We start from the raw sequence: 22,225 nt of genomic DNA, 5'->3' as shown, positions 1-22,225 counted from the left end.
TATGTATCGTTGACCTGTGAATGTGTATATATGCATGATTGACATGCGCATATATGCATGCATGTATACTTGACGTGTAAATATGCATGTTTATAAAATATGCACGTTTATATGTATGTATACTTGATATGTATAATTTACATGTATATATGTACGTATGATTGGCATGTGTAGATATATATGAATATATAACTGGCCTGTGTGTATATATGTATGTATAATTTATGTATGCATAAAAATATGCATGTACAATTTATGTGTTTATATGTACGTATAATCGACATGAGTGCATGCATGTGTATAATTTAAATATGTGCAGTGCATACATTTATGTGTACAATTCACATGTATAATTTATGTGCATATATATGTATAATTTACACGTCTATGTGAGCATGTATAACTGGTGTGTGGTGTGTGTGTGTGTGTGTAATTTACATGTACGTATGTGTGTGCGTGTAACTGTGACAGCCTAACTTGCCAGCTGGAAGGCAGGGTAGACCCTCAGCCCCGGCACATTGCCACCTCTGCCACAGGCAGCGGTACAGCATAGAGGTGACACACAGGTGTGCTGGAGCCTGTTTGCCTGAGTTTGAGCCGCAGCACCGCCACTTCCCACCATGGGCAAGTTGCTACACCTCAGTTTCCTAACCTGTAATGGGGGAGATACGCACGGCCTCATAGGGTTGTGGGAGGCAAATAGTAAGAATCAGCTAATACGATCATTTCCCAGAGTCTCACGAGAGGTAAGTGATGGAGCCAGTTTGAATCCAAGGCTCTTTCCCAACAATGGGAGCTGCATTTGAAGGCAGCACAGGGCAGAGTTCATGGGTGCCTTTCTCCGGGGTGTCTGTCCGTCCATCCGTCCACCTCCCCCCACCCACTCTACACCTGGTCCCACCTTGTCGATGTCTTCGTGCCTCACAGGAAAGGAGAAGGTGAAGCCCAAGGGTAGCTTCTTGTGCTTCATCTGATGCTTGTCCAGGAAGTCGGAGATGCACTCAGAGATGTAGTCAAAGAGCTGCGGGACGCACACCGAGGAGGCCATCAGCGGCAGGGGCGAGCCTCCTGCCGAGGCGCTCCTCAGCCCGTGCTGAGCCACAGGGCCCCAGGAGAGCGTGGCCTCCGCACTGCTTGTCGGGACTCAGGCCCTGAGCCCCGCCCCATGCCACAGTCCCGCTGACAGCAGCCCTCGGGACAGGGCAATGCCAGGACGACGGGGTTGGTCCCTAGCCCAGCTGTGCTCTGTTAGCCTGGCCCTCCCGGCTGGACCCGGTGGAGTCCAGTCTCAGGCTTTGGACAGAGGCACATCCCTGGCGGTAACTACGATTTCTGACTCCAGCATAGAGTGTTCTTTGTTGCCTCCAAGTGTTCTGGCCACCCCAGCCCTGGGCCTGCGAGGACCAGCTGCCACCCCATTCACAAAGGCCTATCCACAGAGCTGGGCATTACAGAGTGCCCTGCTGATTGACCGAGCTCCCTGGTGGCACCAGTGTTGCTCCACGCCCAGACCCACGGCATGTGGGGCTGCGGCAAGGACCAGGCGGCCGCTGGCCTCCTACCTTGAAGCCCTGCCCCTCGCGGGGATTGGCTCTGGCTGCTCCCCACCTCCGCCCAGGGCTCATCCTACTTCTGTGGTCCTTCCCGAGTCCTCCCCGTGGTCAGATATTAGCATTGCAGTCATGCCACTTGGCACCCATGCTAGTGGAGGGTGAGGGCGACACGTGGGGTGGAGATAGAACGATGGGCTGCGAGCCTGTTGGACCAGCGTGCTCTCTTGGCTGCCCTGCCTTGTTCCAGATCCTTCTGGGAAATTGGGCAGGGGTGCGGCCTTCTGGGGCCGCACCCAGTGGCCGTCCACCTAAGCCTCTCAGCTCCCTCCTCCTCCTGCAGCAGGGTCCCCTGAGGCTGGGCCCACAGCTCTGCCCGCCCCTGGTAGACAGGTGGGCCCTCCCACCAGGACTAGCCATGCTCCGAGATCCTGGGTGGTCCTGACCGAGGTCCCTGGCCCCACAAGCCCTAGCCCGAGCTGCTCACCATCTCAGCAGTGCCCGTCATGGCGTCCTCGGGGATGGAGTACATCTGGTGCTTGGTTTTCACACTCCACTGTCCCTCCTCCCCTTCCCCCACCTTCACAAGCATCACCCTGAAGTTGGTGCCGCCCAGGTCCAGGGAGAGGAAATCCCCGACTTCTGCAGCCACAGAGAGAAGCACATCAGTCTCATGGGCACCGCCGGGCAGGAGCCCCCAAACTGGGAGAGGAGGAGGGGAAGGCATGGTGGGGGGACCAGAAGAGCTGGACGAGGGGCCTCCGATGCCAGACATCTGGGGGACCCCAGGATAAACTGTGGAAAGGGCAAAGGTGAACTGGGGAAGGCAGCAGGAATCCCTTGTCTTGGGTTGAAGCTGCCCCCAGCCCAGGGCCCACCTGAAGACCTAGGAAAATGGCCCAGACTCAGGATTGGGCTGGGAGTCCCCCAGATGACTGCGGGAAACCAGTTTCTCATTGTGAGATGAAGAGAGCCAGTTTCCTGAGGCCAGAGTGAGCCTGAAGGCCCCAGGGCTGGGCCAGCGGCGCAGAGGGTGAGACCTGGCTGGTGTCTGGGGCACAGCATTTTGGGGAGCTGACTCGGGGCTGCTGGGGACAGTCAGGGCTGTTAGGAAGGGCCTGGGGCACTTCTCCCTGCTGGGGCCAGGGGAGAGCTGCCTCTGGATGAGGACCTGATGGTTCCCATGTGAGTCCCATCCCTGCCCCACCCTGGACCGCGGTACCTGAGCCTTCCGGGGTAGAGCGCACGTAGGTGGGCAGCATCTTCACACTGGCCTCCTTGTGTGTCTCCAGCCTCAGGCCTCGGTCCATCTCCTTCTGCATCCGCCTCATCACCTTCTTCAAGTCCTCGTCCTGCAGCTGGAACTCCGCCAGGATCTGTTCCACCTGCACAGGGAGGGAGATGGGGAACAGCTGGGCGGACGAGGGGCTGTGCAGTACGGGGAAGGGGGACCACAGAGTGTGTGTTTCCCACACACACCGACGGTCTCCTTTTGCCCCCTGACCCTGGGTCCAGGATGGCCCATCATTTCAAACTACCACAGTTACAACCAGTTGAAAAATTAAGACAGCACAGTTCCAACGCCAGCTTCCAAACAAATGCAGCTTGGGGCGTGTTGGGGGGTGAGGGGCAGAGGGCAGACATGGCACCTCCCTTTGTACCCCTGATCCAGGCCAGGGGAGGAGGGAGGCGCTAACCAGGAGAGTGAGTGAGACAGGGGCTGGCGGAGCCCGCCTGGAGGGCGATGGGCAGCTGGCGTTACTGTCTAAAAGATCCGATCATTATACCTCTAGGAATCCATGCTAAGGGAGTTAGTGGGCCAGTGCGTACACATGTCCGTAAGTGATGGTCAAGACACACTACTTAGAGGTGAAAGTTAGTTAGAGGTGTCTGGTGGACTAAAGCATGGCAGTCCATAGCCTGGAAGGCGCTGAGGCCCTCAGAGGGAGGAGAGGTCCCTATACATTGACAGGAGGGAGGCTGGTACACAAAGCTCAGATTCAATTCCGCCATTCCCGTGAGTGTGGACGGCCTGCGTTGGGTTCTCCTCCCGCTTGCTCATCCCTTCATGGTGGCATGACATTGGGCTTAAACACCGTGCCCATGCCCACTAGTCCCCCGGAAGCAGGGACCCTGCTCTGACCTTGCGTGTGGACCGTGGTGTGGCTGCCCTTTCCCCTTTGCACAACAGCACGTGTTCATGGAGAGAAGACCACTTTGATTCCCTACATATTTGGACCAACAAGGAAAGGGAGGCTGCTCGAATAAAAGCCGTGGGTCCACTCTTCAAAAAACTCCTACTCTCTCGCTGGTAGTTTTCCATGTAAGCTCGGGGGGTGGAGATGCTCTGAATTCCAATCAGGAGACAACACGGCTGCTTGCCCCTTCTTCCTCAGTTTTTAGAGCCCACATTTTGTTGGGGGCCTGGGGAGCTATCACGTCAAAGGAAGACAGCCCCTTCCTAGGCCCAGGGGACAGCCCGTGACTGAGCTAAGCCAAGCCCAGCTATCTTATCCCCTTTTGCTGGTGACTTGGTTTAGAGATGGGCATGTGGCCCAGTTCTGGCCAGTGTCAGGTGAAGGGAAGCCTGATTTTAGCAGGAGGGGGGCCTTCTGGGAAGGTCAGTGCGCCTCTAACTTTGTGAACATAGCTGTATGAGGGTGTGTTGACCGGCACTGCAGCAGCTATCCTGAACCACGAGGAGACAATGCTGAAGAGAAAAGGTTGTTAGCATATTATAGATGGCAGAGAAGAGAGACAGAGTGAGCCCAGCCCTGATGACATCACTGATGTGCTGAGCCAACCCTGGACCCACCCACCTCCAAGTGCCGGTTGTGGGAATAGATACTAATCACTTAAGGCCACAGTCAGTCAGGTCTTTAGTTTCCTGCAGCCCAAAGCACTCCTAATGCATACAGATCCTTACTTAGGAGCGAATTCTCTTACCAAAACCTCACACTTAGAATTTAAACCCAGGGAAGGTCACAAAGGGATGGGGCTGATAAAGTCTACAACAAGACACACAGAGTCAAACACCAGTATTTGCTAAGCCATTCTGCAGCTCTGGGGTGAGCTACAGCCCCAGATGGGGTGAGGGTGCAGCCCACCCCAAGGCCGTCCTGGCAGGACATACCCCCGGAGAGGCCCTCACGCTCTGTGAAACGATCCAGGCTGTCCTCAGAGGCCCATGCCTACAGCCTGGCCTCGTCTCTGTTTCTTTCACACACTTTCAAGTAAAAGGCGCCAGGAAGGAACAGTAACATTAACATTTGCTGAATCCTTGCAATACGCCAGGCTCTGAGGTGAGTGCACTACACAAGCTGCCTTTCTTTCATCCTTGACACAGCTCGGGGGCGGGGCTGGCATCCGCTCATCTTCTAGATGCAGCCACTTGCAGCCAGCACAGAGTGAGGCCAGCACCCAAAGCCACGCACGCAAGGGCCGCTGTCAGAAGTCCTCAAGAGGCTGCCCGGCATCTCTCCCAAAACAGAACTGTAAGACATCACGGCTCTTAACAAAAGCGATGCTGACCCTGCAGAGGTCCAGCCCGCAGGCCCTGCTGGGCTCCATCCCCTCCCTCTCCGTCATGGCAGCCCAGCCAGTGGCCTCGAGCCTGGACTCATGAGGGGCTGTGACCCAATGCCTTCACCCTCTGTGTCCAGGCCCATGTGGGCAGAGTTTGGGAAGGGTGCTGGAAGGTTCCATGGCTGCAGTCCAACACTCCAGGCGGCCACAGGCTCACACGGGCCTCCAGAAACCCTCCCTGGGGCCGTGGGGCACATCCTCCATGGTGGGTGTGAGCCCCTTTCTCGGGTGCATTGGGGCCTGCAGACACCACAGTTAGCCTGCAACCCTGAGAGGAGGCACTCCGACCTCACCCCCAAGGCTGCGTGTCTAGGCGGACGCCAGTTGGGTTCAAGTCACGGGGCAGAGGCCTGCCTCACAGACCCCGTGGAAACATCCCCAGAAGCAGGCACTGTGCACCAGGCCCCGCTTGGGGCATCCCCAGTTCTCCCTTACGCTTAATCCCCCTGGAACCCAAGCATTTTATCATCTCCACTTCCTTTCCAAGGCCACAGATCTAGATGCTCAGAGCTGGCTTTGAACCCAGGTGCTGGCTCTGAGCCCTCCTCCCCTCCCTACCCCGCTGGGCTGCCCAGCCCTTCCCTGAGCGCAGGCTGGGTGTGCGTGCAAGCTGGCTTAAAGGTCTTGCCGAGCAGCCTAGGAACCCCAAGAAGCCACCTGTCCCCCCCAGGTCACAGAAGAACAAAGCACAGACAGAGCCTGTCCCCCCAGCCCTGCCCCCATAGCTGCACCCCTGCCTGCTCACCAGGAGGTCACAGGACACAGCATCAGGGCTCACGGCTGCACCCAAACATGGTGGGAGGGGGTCTCCTCCCTGAGCAACTCTCTTACTCTCCAGGCAGGGCCATTGCCACCATCTGACAGTGCCACAGCCCCCCAGGACTCCGGCTTCTGGTGCCCTGGCCCGGGGCTTCGCAGGAGAAGAGCCAGACTGCCCAGTGCCCTCTGGCTCTCCGGGGTCCTCCCATCCTGGCTCTCCTGGGATTCTCCAGGAGAGTCTGAAGCTGGCGGGTTGGGGACACACTTCCCCAGGAGTATGCGGCAACTGGCCCAGGGTCACCCACTGTGTGTACACAGCCATCCCATGGCTGCAGCTGGACCCACGCAGGGCTCATACTGCCCTCCAGGACACTGGGATGGGTTCTGGAGCCCACAGGGCACCCAGCGTTTGCCCAGGGGCCCCATGCCTTGGCCCTCTGGGGCCCGTCCACTGCTGTGCAGGTGTGGGAAGCCCTCTCAGACCTTTCCCTGTCTCCTCATCTGTCAAATACAAGCCCCACAGGATGTCCTGCCATCTTTCCTGAGCCCTTGGGGCAGGGTCCCAAAACACTGACTGTGGCATAAATGGGGCAGGTGTCCCCAGCCGAGCCCCACCAGCCCCCGTCATCCCTGCCCAACCAGCTTGGCCCCTCCCACTTTGCTTCCAACCTGTACAGCCTGTGGCCTTGTCCAGACCCGTGTCCTTAAGGACTGTCCTCATACTGATGGCTGAGCGCTACGAGGGGACGTTCTGCAGACTGAGAAGGGGTGGGTTGGGCTGGGGAAATCCGCCTGGTCTCTGCAGGCACGTTGGCGTGTCTGTTAGCCAAGGGGAGATGGATGCCAAGTAGCAGTTGAATAGTGAGGCCAGAGCACAGGGGACAGCCTAGCACTGTCAGCCCCAGGAACAAGTCCCCTAGAAGAGGCCGGCCCTGGAGACCCCTCCTGGAGAGGCTGGACAGTGGGTATCGGGAGGGACCAGCTGCCTCTTAGCCTCCGCACCTCTGCGCCTCCTTCCAAGGGGTCCAGAGCTCCCCCTAACCTCCACTCTACCAAACCACTTGCCCTACCCACACAGGAAGAACCTGCCCCAGCCGTGGCCCTGGGGACCACTTGCCCTGGCTTTGGGGTGACCCTTACCAGATTCAAAGCTGTCTGGACCCAGCTCCTTGTGGCCTCCATCGCCAACTCTCTGAGGCGCCAAAAGGTAGGTTTGCGGGGAGGTAGAGACACTCCTGTCTGCGGAGGCGCAGGCTGGGCTGCAGGCCGGGAGTCTGAGGCCCGCCCGTGCAGGCGCGAGCCGCCTAGCCGGGGAGTTGCCCGCGCAGGCCGCCCAGGGCTTCTGCAGAGAGCATTCAGCAGCTGGCTGTTGAAATACTCAGCCTACCGCCACCGGGTCAGACCAGGCCAAAAGGGCAGACGAGGCCTGCCTGGAGTGAGGGGTGATAAGGGCCACGAGGGGAGGGCTGTGGGGTGGTGCCCCATGCCTTCAGCCCACCGGGGTGGGGATTCGTCGCCCAGAGTTTCTGCGGAAGGGGCAGAACCGTTCTATATGCGCTCCAGTCCTTGGATGTGCCAGGGCGGCAGTCATCACGCTGCTCAGGTCAGGAAAGCACGTTGCAGAGCCAGGCAGACAGGGCGGGGCTGCTGAGGGGCTGGCCCCATGCAGGTCGAAGGGTCTGGGCTTGCTCTTGGACCACGGGGATCTCTGGCTAATTTTCACCTGGGGCCTGTCCTGTACTTGGGAGGGGAGACAGGCTGGTGGCTGGGAGGCCAGGCCTGAGGCCCTGAGCAAGGCAGGCTCCTCGTGAAGCAGGGCTGCAGAGGGCAGGGACCTCCTGGGCCGCTCCTCTCCTAAGCCCTCAGAGCCCTGCCGTGTGGCCAGTCAGGATCGGTTGGCAGGATTGGTTAAGGGGGGCGGGGGTTGCACGAAAGACCTCGGTCGGGTCATTGAGAGCCAGGCTCAGGCCCTGGGCAGAGGCGGGACTGGAGGGTGGGGGTGAGGGATGGTGGTAGGTGGGGCCAGGAGGTGGGGTGGGGAGGGGAGGGGAGGGGTGGGGAGGGGAGGGGTGGGGAAGTGAGGGGGAGCAGATGGAGGCGGGGTGGGCACCACCCTGATGACTGGCCCCACCCCCACCCAGGGCCATCTGCCCCCACCAAGTAGAAAATGCTTGTTTTCATCAGGGGTCTTCAATTGTAAATCGTCAAAACCTGCCTCAAAAGGCCGGGAAGGTCATCCTTGGGTTTTGGGTCTGCAAAATCCAGGCCAGAGCTCGCTCTGAGAGCCACCCCCTTCCCCACTCCCAGCTCCCTGCCCGGGAATGAACCCGTCCTGCCTGGACCTGCAAGAAGCTGCTGAGCCCTGCTGAAACCAGCAAGAGCTCAGGAGTGGGCGGGGTTGGGGAGCGGTAGCCTGACAGGATGCCAGGCTCTCCCGCCAATGGCCAGCGTGGTCATCCCTGAGGAAGCCCCTGACATGACTGATCCCCTTCCCAAAATAGAGCCCCAAGGGCTTCACCAAACCCACATGTGACAGATCACTGTCCCCCCAGCCCCTGGCTCTGAGCCGCTGTTTGCACAGGGTGGGCAGGGCTCACCCCTGGGTTTGGAGTTGGGGGCCTTCTGGAGCAGCCAGGCCAAGAAGCAGCTGCTCTTCTCTTGGTCCAGGCACATAGCACCTGAGAAGACGATCAAAATCCTCCAGCTCTCCTCTGGGAAGTGGGAGAGGACAGGGCTGGGCAGAGATCAGTGGGGCCCTTTCTTGTTTGTTGGACTTCCAGTGTCCTCTCTGGCTTGCACTTTGACCAGCAAGCACCCCTCACCAGAGCCCTTTCCTGGGGCTGCCTCCTTGCATTCCCCAGCACCTGTGAGGGCAGGAAGGAAGGCGTCCAACAGCCCCACTTCCCCATACTAGTTAATCCTCCGGAGCCAGACTCTCGTGCAACATGCCAGCTCTCCTGTGCTCCCACCACAAGAGGTGTGCCCTGTCTCACCGCTTCCTGTTTAGGTGAGGGAGTGACCCCAGAGGGTCAACGCTGGGCTGGGGTCAAGGATCCCTGCAGCAAGGGATAGACCTGTCCAGAGAAGAGGGGCCAGGAGAGGGAGGGCCTCAGAGACAATGGCTCCAGAGGGATGCCCAGGACATAATTAGAGTCTTCAATATCTCAAGGGTTGTCCTGAGGAGGTTGAATGAATGTGGTTTCTGCTTAGACTTTCCCCCCCAAAAAAAACCAGAACTGCACAACAATGGGCTAGTATGTCTCAGCAGATAGTGAGCTCCCGACTTAATAGGGAGAGAGAGATGTGGGGCATCTGAGAGCAGGACCAGAGGGACTTTTCTCTATGTCCCAGTTGGTACCCTCATCTCTCGGTTGCTCAAGGAGCTGACTGACAGGCATGATTTAATTTTCTTTGTAATTTATCTCTAGGAAATAATCTGACAAATTCGGAGATGGATATTCCAGGTTACTCTTTCTAGGATCCAAAAATGGGACATAATCCTCACACCCAACCTTAGGAAATTGTCTAAATAAATTATGCTACATTTATATGCAGTCATTTAAAATGGTAAGATTGATCGGCCTCTTTTGGCATGGAAAGATGTTCATGACATCCTGTTTAAAGAGAATGTGGTGGCTACCCTCCAAAAGGGCCTCCAATGAGCCCCATGTCTTGCATTCAACCCCCCGGGTAGGCTCCACCCATGCTGAATAGGTCTGGCCTATGTTACTAATAAGCTATTGCAGAAATGACGGAGCGTGACTTGTGAGGCTAGCCCATCAAAGACACTGAGGCTTCTGCTTTTCTCTCTATTGGATTCTTTACTCTGGGGGAAGCCAGCACCAGATCATGAGGACACTCAGGTTGTATTGGGAGGTCCACTGAGAAAAACTGAGACCTCCTGACAATGGGCATCTCCAACTTGCCAGGCAGGTGAGCGAGCCACCTTGGGAGCAGATGCAACCATCGAGCCTTCAGGTGATGCCATCCCAGACAACATTTTGACTAAAACCTCAGGAGAGACACCAAGCCAGAGCACCCTAGCTGAGCCACTCCTGGACTCCTGACCCACAGAGACAGTGTGAGATAATAAAGGTTTGTTTTTTCAAGCCGCTAAATTTCGAGGTAGTTTTTTACATAGCAATAGAAGACAAATAGAAAAAACAGTTATAAAATATAGCATGATTCATTTTTGTCATGTATATGTATATTATATCTAATATACACATGGGAGGAAATACAGAAAAATGGTAATAGTAGTCATCTTGATAATGGAAATATGAGTGACTTAATTTTCCTCTTTCCTTATCTGTATGTCCTAAGTTTTTCTGCAATGAATGTGTATTAATGGAGTACTGTTTTAAAATCAGGTTGAAAAATAAAAAGTTTGGGCCTTATCTGCTATTTTTGCACAGAGGCTCTGATGCCCAGACTCTGAAGGATGCGGGCTCAGAGTTAAATGTGTCAAATTGCCGGCCCCCATATTCCAGTGGGAAAGAAAGCGGGGCTGGGATCTGGAGATGCCAGCCCCTCCCCAATGGCCTGATGGCCCTCGGCACCAGCTGGGCAACAGTGTGGGCACTCCCTGACCTGAAGCAATGGGGCCTGGAGGTCAGCATGGAGTTGCACGTGTTTGCCTACAGCAGGGTTGACTGGAGACTCGCTGTGCCCTTGTGTAAGGGCAGGCCAGGGGCCTGGTGGTGAGAGGGTGTCAGGCAATGTGGCCATGTCAGGGATACAGGCAACGGGGAGAGGAGACAAGAGACAGCAGAGTGGGCTGGGGTCATGATAACCACAGCTGGTGAGTACCCAGGGGCTTCCACGTGCTGGCTGCTGTGCTAGATGCTTATGTGGATCACAACTGGCCTGAAAGCCCAGGGCAGTCATTTTAAATGTGGGGAAACTGAGGCCCGTGGGAGTTAAGGGAGTTCCAAGATACCACAGCCATTAGTGACTTGGCCAGGATTTGCCTACAGCCCAGCCTGACTCCAGGTGTACTGGAAGATTAGTCTTCCTGACTAGAGGGGGAGGGCTCCTTCAGGGCCAAGCACATGCTGAGGGTCCGGAAACAGCCTCTGGAGCTGCTTCCATGCTGGAGCGTCAACTGGTGGGGCTGGGACAGCAGCAGCTGCCAGGGTCTGCATGGCATGGTACAGCCTCTGACAGCAGGTGGGCCTGGAGGCCTGGGGCCAGGTTTCAGGGGGACACCTAAAGGCTGTGGCCATGGGAGGGGTAGGGGAAGAGGGTGGGTGAGGAACAGCGAGTGTCCGGCACATTGGTTGGGGAGGGGGAGGCAGGCTGTGGGATCATCCAGGACCCCTACAAGGAAGGCAGGATAACGCTGGGGTGACACAGGAACACAAGGTCACCAGCCTGAGTCGGAAAACTGCAGTTCACTGGCCGTAGGACTTGGGCAAGTCCCTTAGTTTCTGGGCCTCAGCTTCCTCATCAGTAAAGTGGAGGTAACGACTTACCTACCTCACAGGGCTACTGAGGAGATTCAACGGGATAATGTAGATAAGACTCTTGGCAATACAAGTTGTTCAATAATTTGTAGCTATTTTTACTACCAAAGGATGCTTTAGCCCCTGGGTCAGAGTTTAGAATACAGGCCGTCCAAAGCTCTAGATCTCTAGCAGGTCCTAATCCAAAGCCCCACCCCCATGCCTGCTGATTATTTTGGTGTTCTGAGGAGGCAGACACGTGGCACAGCCTCTTGGATGCCACTCCCACAGTAAACCAATGAAGCTTCTTGTCTGGAAAGAGGATGCCGTCACAGAAAATGGTGGAGTAGGAAGTTCCAGAGATGAGTCCCTCCACCAAAACAAACACTACACGAGAAAAAAATGATCAAAATAAACCTGATTGGACACTTATAGCAACCAGGGGAGTGCTTGATGAAAGGAGAGTTTGCTGATGGTTTGTAAGTGAGTAGTGGACACAAACCAGCTACCAGCCCCATTCCCCACCATGGCCATGGGAATGGCACCCGTGTTCCTTGGGCAGTCAGGACCTTGGGCTGTGCATTTTGGTTATTCTGGTGGTTCCCTGAGGGCTCAGTACAGAGCTTGCCTTTGTTTCATCCTCCTCAGGCTGCAGCAGCCTCCCTGGTGGCATTTAGCAGAAGAGTTAAAGAGACATACATAACAGTTTAATTTTTTTTGTATTGTTTTGTTTTTTGGATCCAGACATTTAAGGATTTCTCTGTCAGGTCACAGGCTGACTGCAGAGAAATCAGAACAGAAACTTCAGTGAACATATACAACAGGAAATACGGATTTTGAAAAAAAAAAAAGTTTGGATAAGTCACTATACAAATGAACAACTGCAGTCCTCAACAAGCAACAAAACCAATCTTTACAGAGGGGGAGAATCTGACTTCCAGAGTTACCACAATATAGTACTCAACAAAAAATTAGAAAGCATCCAAAGAAACAGGAAAATACGGCTCATTCACAGGAAAAAAAATCAATAGAAACTATCCCTGAGAAAACCTGAACACTGGAATTTACTAGTCAAACACATTAAATCAATTGGAATTACCAGTCAAAAAACTTAAGTTAAACATGCTCAATGAGCTAAAGGAAAAGAACTAAAGGAAATTAGAAGAACAATGTATGAAAAAACAGGGAATGACAATTCCCTAGAATTTAAATTATAGAAAGGAACCAAATAGAAACTCTGGAGCTGAAAAGTACAATAGCTAAAATGAAAAACAACAAAAAAGAAAATGCTAGAGGGCTGTTTTGAGCGGGCAGAAGAAAGAGTCAGTGAACAAGAAGATGCGGCAGTTGAACTTATCCAATCTGCCTAGCAGAAAAAAGAATGAAGTAAAATAAGCAGAACCTGAGAGACCTGTGGGACACCATAAAGCATTCCAACGTAAGTACTGTAGGAGTTCCACGAGGAGAAAAGAGATGGAAGGAGGCAGAAAAAGCATTTGAAGAAATAATGGCTTAACAATTTCCTAAAGTATTTAAAGTATATTCCCCAAAGCATTAAAAATAGGGACTAAAAAATATACTTGTATGCTAATCTTCATAGTAGCATTATTCACAGTGGCCAAAAGGTAGGAACAATCTAACTTTCCATTAACAGATGAATGGATGAAAGAAAAGTATTATTAAATATACTGGGATATTATTCAGCCATAAAAAGGAATGAAGTTCTGACACACTACAACATGGATGGATGTTGAAAACATTATGCTAAGTGAAATAAGCCAGACACAAAATGATAAATATTGTATGATTCTGTTTACATAAAATATCAAAATAGGGGCTTCCCTGGTGGTGCAGTGGTTGAGAGTCCGCCTGCCGATGCAGGGGACACGGGTTCATGCCCCGGTCTGGGAGGATCCCACATGCCGCGGAGCGGCTGGGCCCGTGAGCCGTGGCCGCTGAGCCTGCGCGTCCGGAGCTTGTGCTCCGCAACAGGAGAGGCCACGACAGTGAGAGGCCTGCGTACCGCAAAAAAAAAAAAAAAAAAAAAAAAATCAAAATAGGCAAATTCATAGAGACAGAAAGTAGGATAGTTGCTACCTAGGGAATGGTAGGGAGGAATGGGGAGTTACTGAGTTTTCTGCCTGGGATGATGAAAAGGTTTTGGAAAAAGTGATGATAGTTGCACAATATTGTGAACGTAATTAATGCCACTGAACTGTACACTTCAAAAGTGGTTAAAATGGCTAATTTAATGTTTTACATGTTTTGCCACAATAATAAAAGAGAGAATACTAACAAGCTGTTTATTTTTATGGTAAAAGCAAGTTTTTTACTGCCCCAAATGGAATCACCACTCAATCACCCTTGCACCTTCGTTCATTCTTTCAACAATGTTTACCAGCAGGTGCCCTGCACACTATATGGATGTGATATGACTTATGAACAGGGTGAGGGAAATCTACTTCTGGATTGCCCCAAACTGGACATAAGCCTGAAGAAGGTTTTGAGAAGCCCCGTTCAGTCATTTCTGTAAACAACAGGTCTCAGACCTGTGGCAAAGACTAATTCTCACTGTGAGCTGTTGTTTTGGATGCCACTAAGAGGGGAATAGGGACTAAGAAGAAAGACAATATAAAAACCATGTCGAGGAGAGAGATTTTGGTTGTAGTTACTGCCACCATTTGTCTATTAGCGAATAGATGCGATGCCCTAAGTTTTTGAGGAATTGTATTGCTAACCCCCCCATGAACTTGGCCTGAAAAAGCTTTTTCTTTTTTTGCAGTACGCCGGCCTCTCACTGTTGTGGCCTCTCCCATTGTGAAGCACAGGCTCCGGACACACAGGCTCAGCGGCCATGGCTCACGGGCCCAGCCGCTCCATGGCACGTGGGATCTTCCCGGACCGGGACACAAACCCGTGTCCCCTGCATCGGCAGGCGGCCTCTCAACCACTGCGCCACCAGGGAAGCCCTGAAAAAGCTTTTGATTGCTTAAGCCACAAGATAATCCTTGGGCCCCCAAACTTTATCAGAAAGAAGTAGGCTGTGAAAGGGTATTACATCATAGAGGATAGTGGTCAAAGAAGAATCTCCCAAAGGGTGGGCCCTGGGGCTGCAGAGTCTCCCCCAGAGGGCAGAACTGGAGTCCTAGGGAGGAACATGTCCCCACCAGGGCAAGGTCTTCCCAGTCCCTGCCTGGTGAGATTTCATCATCACTATGGATGTCACTTCTTTGTTTTCCATTCTTCCCCTTTCCCAATAGGAATTTGGATTGTGGACACTCTGCCCACTCCCCTGGTCCTGGAGGGAGGGAGGAAGGATGGATGGTGACTCATCTTTCCTTCGCAGACGATGGGACCGTGCTCAGCATTACTTGCACCTGGTGGAGATGCCTGCATCTCCCCCTGGATACGAGGACTGTGTGGGATCTTGGCTCATCACCTTTGGGGAGGGATGAATGTGAATTCTAAGTGTAAGAAGAAGGGTACCCGTGGACTGTGGTAGAGATTACCAGCTGTGGGCCAAAATCCGTGTCCTCTTTGCCCGCTGTGATAACAACTCCACGTGCATGGCTGGCTAGCCACTCTGTATTCTCAGCCTCTCTTGCTCTGAGATGTACCACCCTGCGTGAGCCTACCATTTCCTGGTCCAGGCTTTCAAACAGAGTGGCTTTTCTAGATTCTTTCTTACCTTTCTGCGGGCTTCATCACACTGATGATGAGGAAGCTTTAGGAGGCAGTGGAGACAAGAAATGTAAGATGCCTGGATTCCTAGATTACCATGTAGAGGACAACCTCTCAGCCAGCTCACACTTGCATTGACTATCATATGAGCCAGAAATACAATTCTGCTCTGTAGACCCATTTCCTGTTTTGGTGTTGGTTACAGCAATTAAGCTTGCCCTAATTAATACTCAGAATGATAGCACCAATGAGCAAAAATAGAGCTTGGGAGGGGACTGAATCACTCATTTATTTAACATTATTAAGCACCTAATTTGTGCTTAGTATGAGGTTTGAAAATGACTAGGTTTTAGTTCTCAAGGAGCTTACAATCTAGCAGAAGGAACAAGCAAATAACAAGTACAGACTGATACTGGCAGAGCTACAGAGTCTTGGGGGAACATGGAGGAGACTGATGGGGTTTTCTGGAGAATAGGATTTCTCAGTACTGCTTCCTGCTGCCCTTAATGCATGAGTGGGAAGCGGCCAGCAGAGAAGAACATTCCAGATAGAGGGGCCAACAGGACAAAGTCAGAGGCATTTGGAGAAACACAGATACTTACAGTGGCTTGAAACAACATGCACAGAGGGCACACCCAGGAAATCAGATTGTTGCAAATGGCACTTGGGCTAAAGAGGTAATCTGAGTTGGGTTACAGATGCCTTTGAAATGCATAACCATGAGTGTACCAAAAATAAAAATTATGGGTAGGGACTTCCCTGGTGGCGCAGTGGTTGAGAATCTGCCTGCCAATGCAGGGGACACAGGTTTGAGCCCTGGTCCGGGAAGATCCCACATGCCACAGAGCAACTAAGCCCGTGTGCCACACCTACTGAGCCTGCACTCTAGAGCCCGCAAGCCTGCGTGCCACAGCTACTGAAGGCCGCGCGCCTAGAGGCTGTGCTCCGTAACAAGAGAAGCCACCGCAATGAGAAGCCCGGGCACTGCAACGAAAAGTAGCCTGCACTCACCGCAACTACAGAAAGCCCGCGTGCAGCAACTAAGACCCAACAATGAAGACCCAATGCAGCCAAAAAAAAAAAAAGTATGGGTAATAGCCAAAGCAATACTCAAAGGAACATTCATGCCCTTAAAGGCACTCACAAAAAAATAAATGGAAAATCAATGAACAAAGCATTCCTCTAAAGGTCTTAAAATCCCCAACACAGAGAAGATAAAGTAAACCTAAGGATAAAGGAATCAGTAATGATAAAAGCAGAAACCAATTGTACAGACAGCATGCAAACAAAAACAATAGTAAACTTGATTAAGAAATCCCAAACCCAGATCTTTAAAAAAGACCAATAAAATAGCAAACACTTGGTCATCTAATCAAGGATAAAAGAAGACACCAATAAATAACTTCAGGGATAAGAAAGAGACATAACCACAGATAAAGAGGAGCTTGAAATGTCTTATGAAAGTTATGTGTAAGACTTGCTTCAATAAATTTTTAAAATCTAGAGAAAAGGGATGATTTTCCAAATAATATGAATTATCAAAATTGACTCAGGAAGATAAGAAAAACCTGACCAGATGGAGAAAAATAGAAGAAATGTTAATAGATGTCAAAGAACTTCCCTTAACAAGAATACCAGGTCCTGCTAGGTTTTTTGTTTGTTTGTGGTTGCTGCTGCTATTTTCATATGGCTATGGAAATGTCCAGTGCAAGGCCTGGTCCATAACAAGTCTTAATAAATGCTTATTTAATGACATGATAAGTAGATAAGACTTAATTGGCAGGCAGGGACAGTATGTGAGGGGCCCAAAAGTTGGGGCTGTGTGTTCAACTGCGTCCTGCAGACAGTGGAAGGCCGGATGGTTTATGACAGCAGGGGTACAGGGGGAAGGGAGATGAGGTGGCAGAGGTGGGATGGATGGGGCTGGGAAAGTAACAACAACAAACAACAACAACAATAATGGCTGTTTATGTGCTGTGCCAGGTACAGTCATCAAGACACAGAAAGGTAAGTTACTTACCCTTATCACCCTGCAAATATGAGGTTCAAACTCAGGCATTCTGTCTCAGTGACTTTTAGTCACTGAGCTATCCAGCCCCAGACAGGCTTGGGGTGTCATCACAGGAAGACTGCAGTGATGGGTCAGGGCTGTTGCCCAAGGGTTCAGCAGTGGGAGCAGAAGGCTGTGAACCCTGTTCATAGAAACATGTTTCCACGTTCCTAATAGGATCCCTGTAGCTTTACTCTCACCCCTTTGGCAAAAACCATGTCTGATAAAATGCCTTGTGTCCAGAACATATAAAGAACTCTTACAACTCAATAAGAAGACAATAACCCATTTTTTTAAAACATTTTTTGATGTGGACCATTTTTTTTTTAAGTCTGTATTGAATTTGTTACAGTATTGCTTCTGTTTTATGTTTTGGTTATTTGGTCCCGAGGCATGTGGGATCTTAGCTCCCCGACCAGGGATCGAACCCCCACCCCCTGCATTGGAAGTCGAAGTCTTAACCACTGGACCACCAAGGAAGTCCAATAACCCAATTTTTAAAACCTCACAAAGAATGCCCAATAAGCATATGAAAATATGTACCTCATTAGTCAACCACTGAAATGCCAATTAACACCACAATGCTCTGCAACTGTATACCCACCGGAACGAATAGAAGTTAAAAGATGGCCAAAAGCAAGTGTTGGGGAGGACGTGAAGTTACTGGAGCCCTCAAATATTAGGAATGAAAATGGTACAGCCCACTTTGGGAAAGAGTTCGGTGGTTTCTTCCAAGGTTAAACATACACTTGCCACCTGACGCCACCTGGCATCACTCCTAGATATTTATCCCACCAAATGAAGACGCAAGTCTACACAAAAGCTCATAATTGAATATTCACAGCAGCTTCATTCATTGTAGCCAAACCTGGAAACCCCCCAAATGCCTATTAGCTAGTGAATGAATAAATGGACACATAGCACATCCCTGCAGTGGACCACGGCTCAGCTGTGGAGAGGTAAGAAGGACTGGCAGACTGCTGATATGTGCACAGCATGATGCAAAGTCAAAGAAGACAGGCACAAAACACTATATTCTCAATGATCCCACTTATATACAAAAGGCAAAACCAAAGGGACAGAAAACAGACCAGTGGTTTCCAGGGTCTGGGAGTGGAGGAGGTGATTGACACCAAGAGGCTGGATGCACGGCCACCATCAAAAAATCTACAAACAATAAATGCTAGAGAGGGTGTAGAGAACAGGGAACCCTCCTGCACTGTTGGTGGGAATGTAAATTGATACAGCCACTATGGAGAACAGTATGGAGTTCCTTAAAAAACTCAAAACAGAGCTACCGTATGATCCAGCAATCCCACTCCTGGGCATATACCTGGAGGAAACCATAATTCAAAAAGACACATGCACCCCAATGTTCACTGCACTGCAGCACTATTTACAATAGCCAAGACATGGAAGCAACCTAAATGTCCATCGACAGATGAATGGATAAAGAAGATGCCGTACATATATACGATGGAATATTACTCAGCTATAAAAAGGAACGAAATTGTGCCATTTGGAGAGATGTGGATGGACCTAGAGACTGTCATACAGAGTGAAGTAAGTCAGAAAGAGAAAAACAAATATCATATATTAACGCTTATATGTGGAATCTAGAAAAATGGTACTGATGAACTTACTTGCAAAGCATAAATAGAGACACAGGCTTAGAGAACAAATGTAGGGATACCAATGGGGGAAGGGAGGGTGGGATGAACAGGGAGATTGGGATTGACATATATGCACTACTATGTATAAAATAGATAACTAATGAGAACTTACTGTACAGCACAGGGAACTCTACTCAGTGCTCTTTGGTGACCTAAATGGGAAGCAAATCCAAAAAAGAGGGGATCTATGTATACGCGTAGCTGATTCACTTTGCTGTACAGCAGAAACTAACACAACATAGTAAAGCAGCTGTACTCCAATAAAAATTTATTAAAAAGAAAAAGAGGCGGGATGGAGGGAATCTGTTGGGTGACGGGAAGATTCCGTATCTCGACAGTGATGGCAGTTACATAACTGTACACATTTGACAAAACTCATCAGACTGTACACTTAAAAAGGTGAATTTTACTGTATGCATTTTATATCGTCATTTAAAAAAGAAGAGTAGCAGTTGAAGTTGAAGAGAGTCAGGGAACCACATTAGAGGTGGAAAGACACAGGCGCCCGTGCAGAGAGCTGCTGCCTTCCTCAAGCCTCCTTCTGCAGCAGGGTCTCTCCACCCCGAGGAGCCAGGACCCTGGAAGTCATCGTTCCAGTTCCCTCGTGGCACTTGGAGCAGGAGATGGGAGCTGGTGGACACTTGCTACCTACCTGACCTCAGACATGTGATTCATGCCTGCTCCTAGGGGTGAGGGCAGACACTGTTTCTTGCCCCCCCCACCACTGGTTCCCCTTCTTTCTTGCTCATGGACCCTCCGTTTTGTTTGGGGATCAGGTGGCGACAAGCCCAGCACTGGGGGATGGCCCCATCTGGCCTAAAGCCCACCCCTTCTGGAGCTGCCAGGAGGGAGGCACCTGGGGAAGATGTGGCAGCAGAAGGCCCACCCCTCTTGCATTTGGAGCCTCACTAGGTCTGTTGGTATCCCTTGTGCTGTGGCTGCACCTTGCAGCCATGAAGGGGAGGTGAAAACAGCCAGCACAGCTGACCCAGAGCCTGACATCAGGGTGTCACTGTATTGGGCTGAGAACCACTTCTGGCCTGTTTATTGTGTGAGATTATGAGCCCTATCAGAGAACTCAGTGATAGTTGGGTATCTGGTACAGCCTACTGGACCCGAACTGCCACAGTGGGGACTAACAAGTCATTCAGCTCTGCTGCATGTGAGAAAGCCTAGAGAGGGGGAAGCAAGGGACAGTGGGACACCCATAGGTAATTACCCTCAACAGGGTGGCTCAGGAAAGCCCCCAGGAGGTGAGGCAGAAGCTGGACTTTACTCCCTTCGAGGTGATGGAAACCAGCGCTCTGCCGGAAAATGGTTAACAACTGGCTCTCCAGGGGAAAAGACCTGAGTGGAGGAATTGAACAGAGGCCCCCCAGCCTCCCTGGAACCTGATCCCCTGACCCTTCTGGGCCACCTCCCGGAGGCTGTGGTTCTGGCAGTGGCCATGTGACAACGGCATGGGGGCTCTGCTACATGCTCCCCCCGTCGCTCCGGCCCCACCACCTGCAGACAGAGTTGGGGCTGTGTCTGAAAGGATGGAGGGAAACGCCCTGTTCTACCCTCTGACTTACTCCATGGCTAATGGTGCCACTGGTCAAGCTAGGTCTGCTGCTTCTCCCCACGTGGATTCCCCAGGTGGCTGAACTACACTCATGACTTTGCAGCCACTCTGAAAACATGTTGGTGAACAAATTTCCAAGAGCAAGAGCCTACATTCCTTGTTTTAAATGAAAAATAAATGATGCCCATCCAAACACTCCATCTCATTCTCCAAATATCACTAAAGCTCTCTTTATATACAGCAATCCACCAACAATTTTTGCATACTATAAAGCATTCAAAACACCAACTACCTAATCATTGAACTCTTAAAGAACTCAGCGGTGGCTGTATTTGTATGGAGTACACAGTGGTCCTGCTCACGGCATAACCTATCACGTTATAGGTGGTGTTGGTACCTGCCACGATTCCCTTTGCTGGGCACTGCACCTGCTCCCCAGCTGCTCCAATTGGCTGCCAGCAGCTCACAGCTGGACCCTTCTCCTAAGACTTGTCTTCAGTCTATGAAGTCACCCCACCCATAAATACCTGGAAGGTTATGTGCCTCCGGGATTGGCAGAGAAAATACAGTGTGTCACGCAATATTGGGAACATATATTAAAAATTTATTTGTTGTTTATCTGAAATTCAAATGTAACTGGGCATTCTGAATTTTTATTTGCTGAATCTGGCAGCCCTGGCCCTCCCACTGGGACCCCCAGCCAATGACTGCCCAGTACAGGAGCGCAGAGGCTGCCCGGCCTCAGCAGGGATGACTCACGACGCCATTCATGCTCCAGAGCTCCCCGTGAGATCAGACTGGGGATTGACTTCTGCTGAATCCGAATCTGCCTCCAACCCTGTCTTACCCCAACACCCATGCACCTGGCCTCACCTGAGCACACCCTCTCACAAGTGACCGGTACCGGAAGCCTCGTTGCACACCTTCTGGGACCCTCCTCCTAAGCCCTAAGTTGGTGCCAGGCTGGTCTTAGAAATGAGGTGGGGCTCTGGAAGTGGATTGTTTGCAGCGGGATTGACGAGAGGAGAGGAGCGTCACTGGTGGCAGAAGCAGTACTGGTGGCAGACTTCCACTGATTCCCATGGTGGGGGCAGAGCGCTGATGGAAGGGAAGGCACCGCCCGTGTGATGTCTGGCGCTGAGGGCTCTGGGGGGGGACGTCAGCCTAGGTACTGTGCAACTGAGTGGCTGTTGATAAGTGTCACAATGCACTGGAAAGAGAAAATGCCAGGCTCGGATCTCTTGATTTAAAGCAAAGTGGGAGAGGAGGAGGGTCTCCTGGGCAGTATTTGTCTCCTGCACCCAAAGGCCAACAGAGCTGGAGACCAGATGCAGGACTTAATTGTAAGGGAGCAGCATTTGAACTTCAGAGAGGGCAAGCTTGCCCCGTGAGGGAGGAGTGTGGGCAGTGGTGTGCTGGCCAATGGTTAACAAGTGGCTCTCAGGGATGATGGAGGACGTGGTTGGTAGCATTTTCTTTTTTTTCTTAATTTACTTATTTAATTTATTTATTTTTGGATGCATTGGGTCTTCGTTGCTGAGCGCCGTCTTTCTCTAGTTGCGGCAAGCAGGGGCTACTCTTCGTAGCAGCGTGCGGGCTTCTCATTGCAGTGGCTTCTCTTGTTGCAGTTGCAGAGCGTGGACTCTAAGCATGCAGGCTTCAGTAGTTGTGGCATGTGGGCTCAGTAGTTGTGGCTCGCGGGCTTAGTTGTTCTGTGGCATGTGGGATCTTCCCAGACCAGGACTCGAGCCTGTGTCCCCTGCATTAGCAGGTGGATTCTTAACCACTGCGCCACCAGGGAAGCTCCTGGTAGCATTTTCTGATTTTCATGGTGTAAGCCCTCCCTCCATGGCCAATTTCAAGCTGCCAACACGGCATCACTGAAGGAGGAGTTGGAAAGAGAGGCAGGTGATTGGCTT

The 22,225-nt window shown here is 51.6% G+C and overlaps 1 protein-coding gene across 6 annotated transcripts in view; it reads right to left on the bottom strand.

Moving 5' to 3' along the window:
* The window catches only part of GCK (glucokinase), a 55,551-nt gene that overhangs the window by 7,826 nt on the left and 25,500 nt on the right, over window positions 1-22,225 (bottom strand). For 3 of the 6 annotated variants that reach the window (XM_073809527.1, XM_033862853.2, XM_033862859.2), the window contains 3 exons: window positions 2,773-2,935; window positions 2,038-2,345; window positions 902-1,021 (listed from right to left, as the gene is read on the bottom strand). In XM_073809527.1, coding sequence (XP_073665628.1) covers window positions 902-1,021; window positions 2,038-2,345; window positions 2,773-2,881 — 537 coding nt within the window. In that variant the 5' untranslated portion in view covers window positions 2,882-2,935. Of the gene's footprint in view, window positions 1-901; window positions 1,022-2,037; window positions 2,346-2,772; window positions 2,936-7,034; window positions 7,704-22,225 lie in introns of those variants that run through there. The other 3 variants (XM_033862854.2, XM_033862855.2, XM_033862857.2) reach the window with 3 other exon arrangements.

The sequence above is a fragment of the Tursiops truncatus genome, chromosome 9 (genome assembly GCF_011762595.2).
Source record: "Tursiops truncatus isolate mTurTru1 chromosome 9, mTurTru1.mat.Y, whole genome shotgun sequence".
In the NCBI taxonomy this organism is placed as follows: Eukaryota; Metazoa; Chordata; class Mammalia; order Artiodactyla; family Delphinidae; genus Tursiops; species Tursiops truncatus.
Note: the sequence above shows the minus strand (reverse complement) of the source record. Positions and strands in the feature narration are given on the sequence as shown.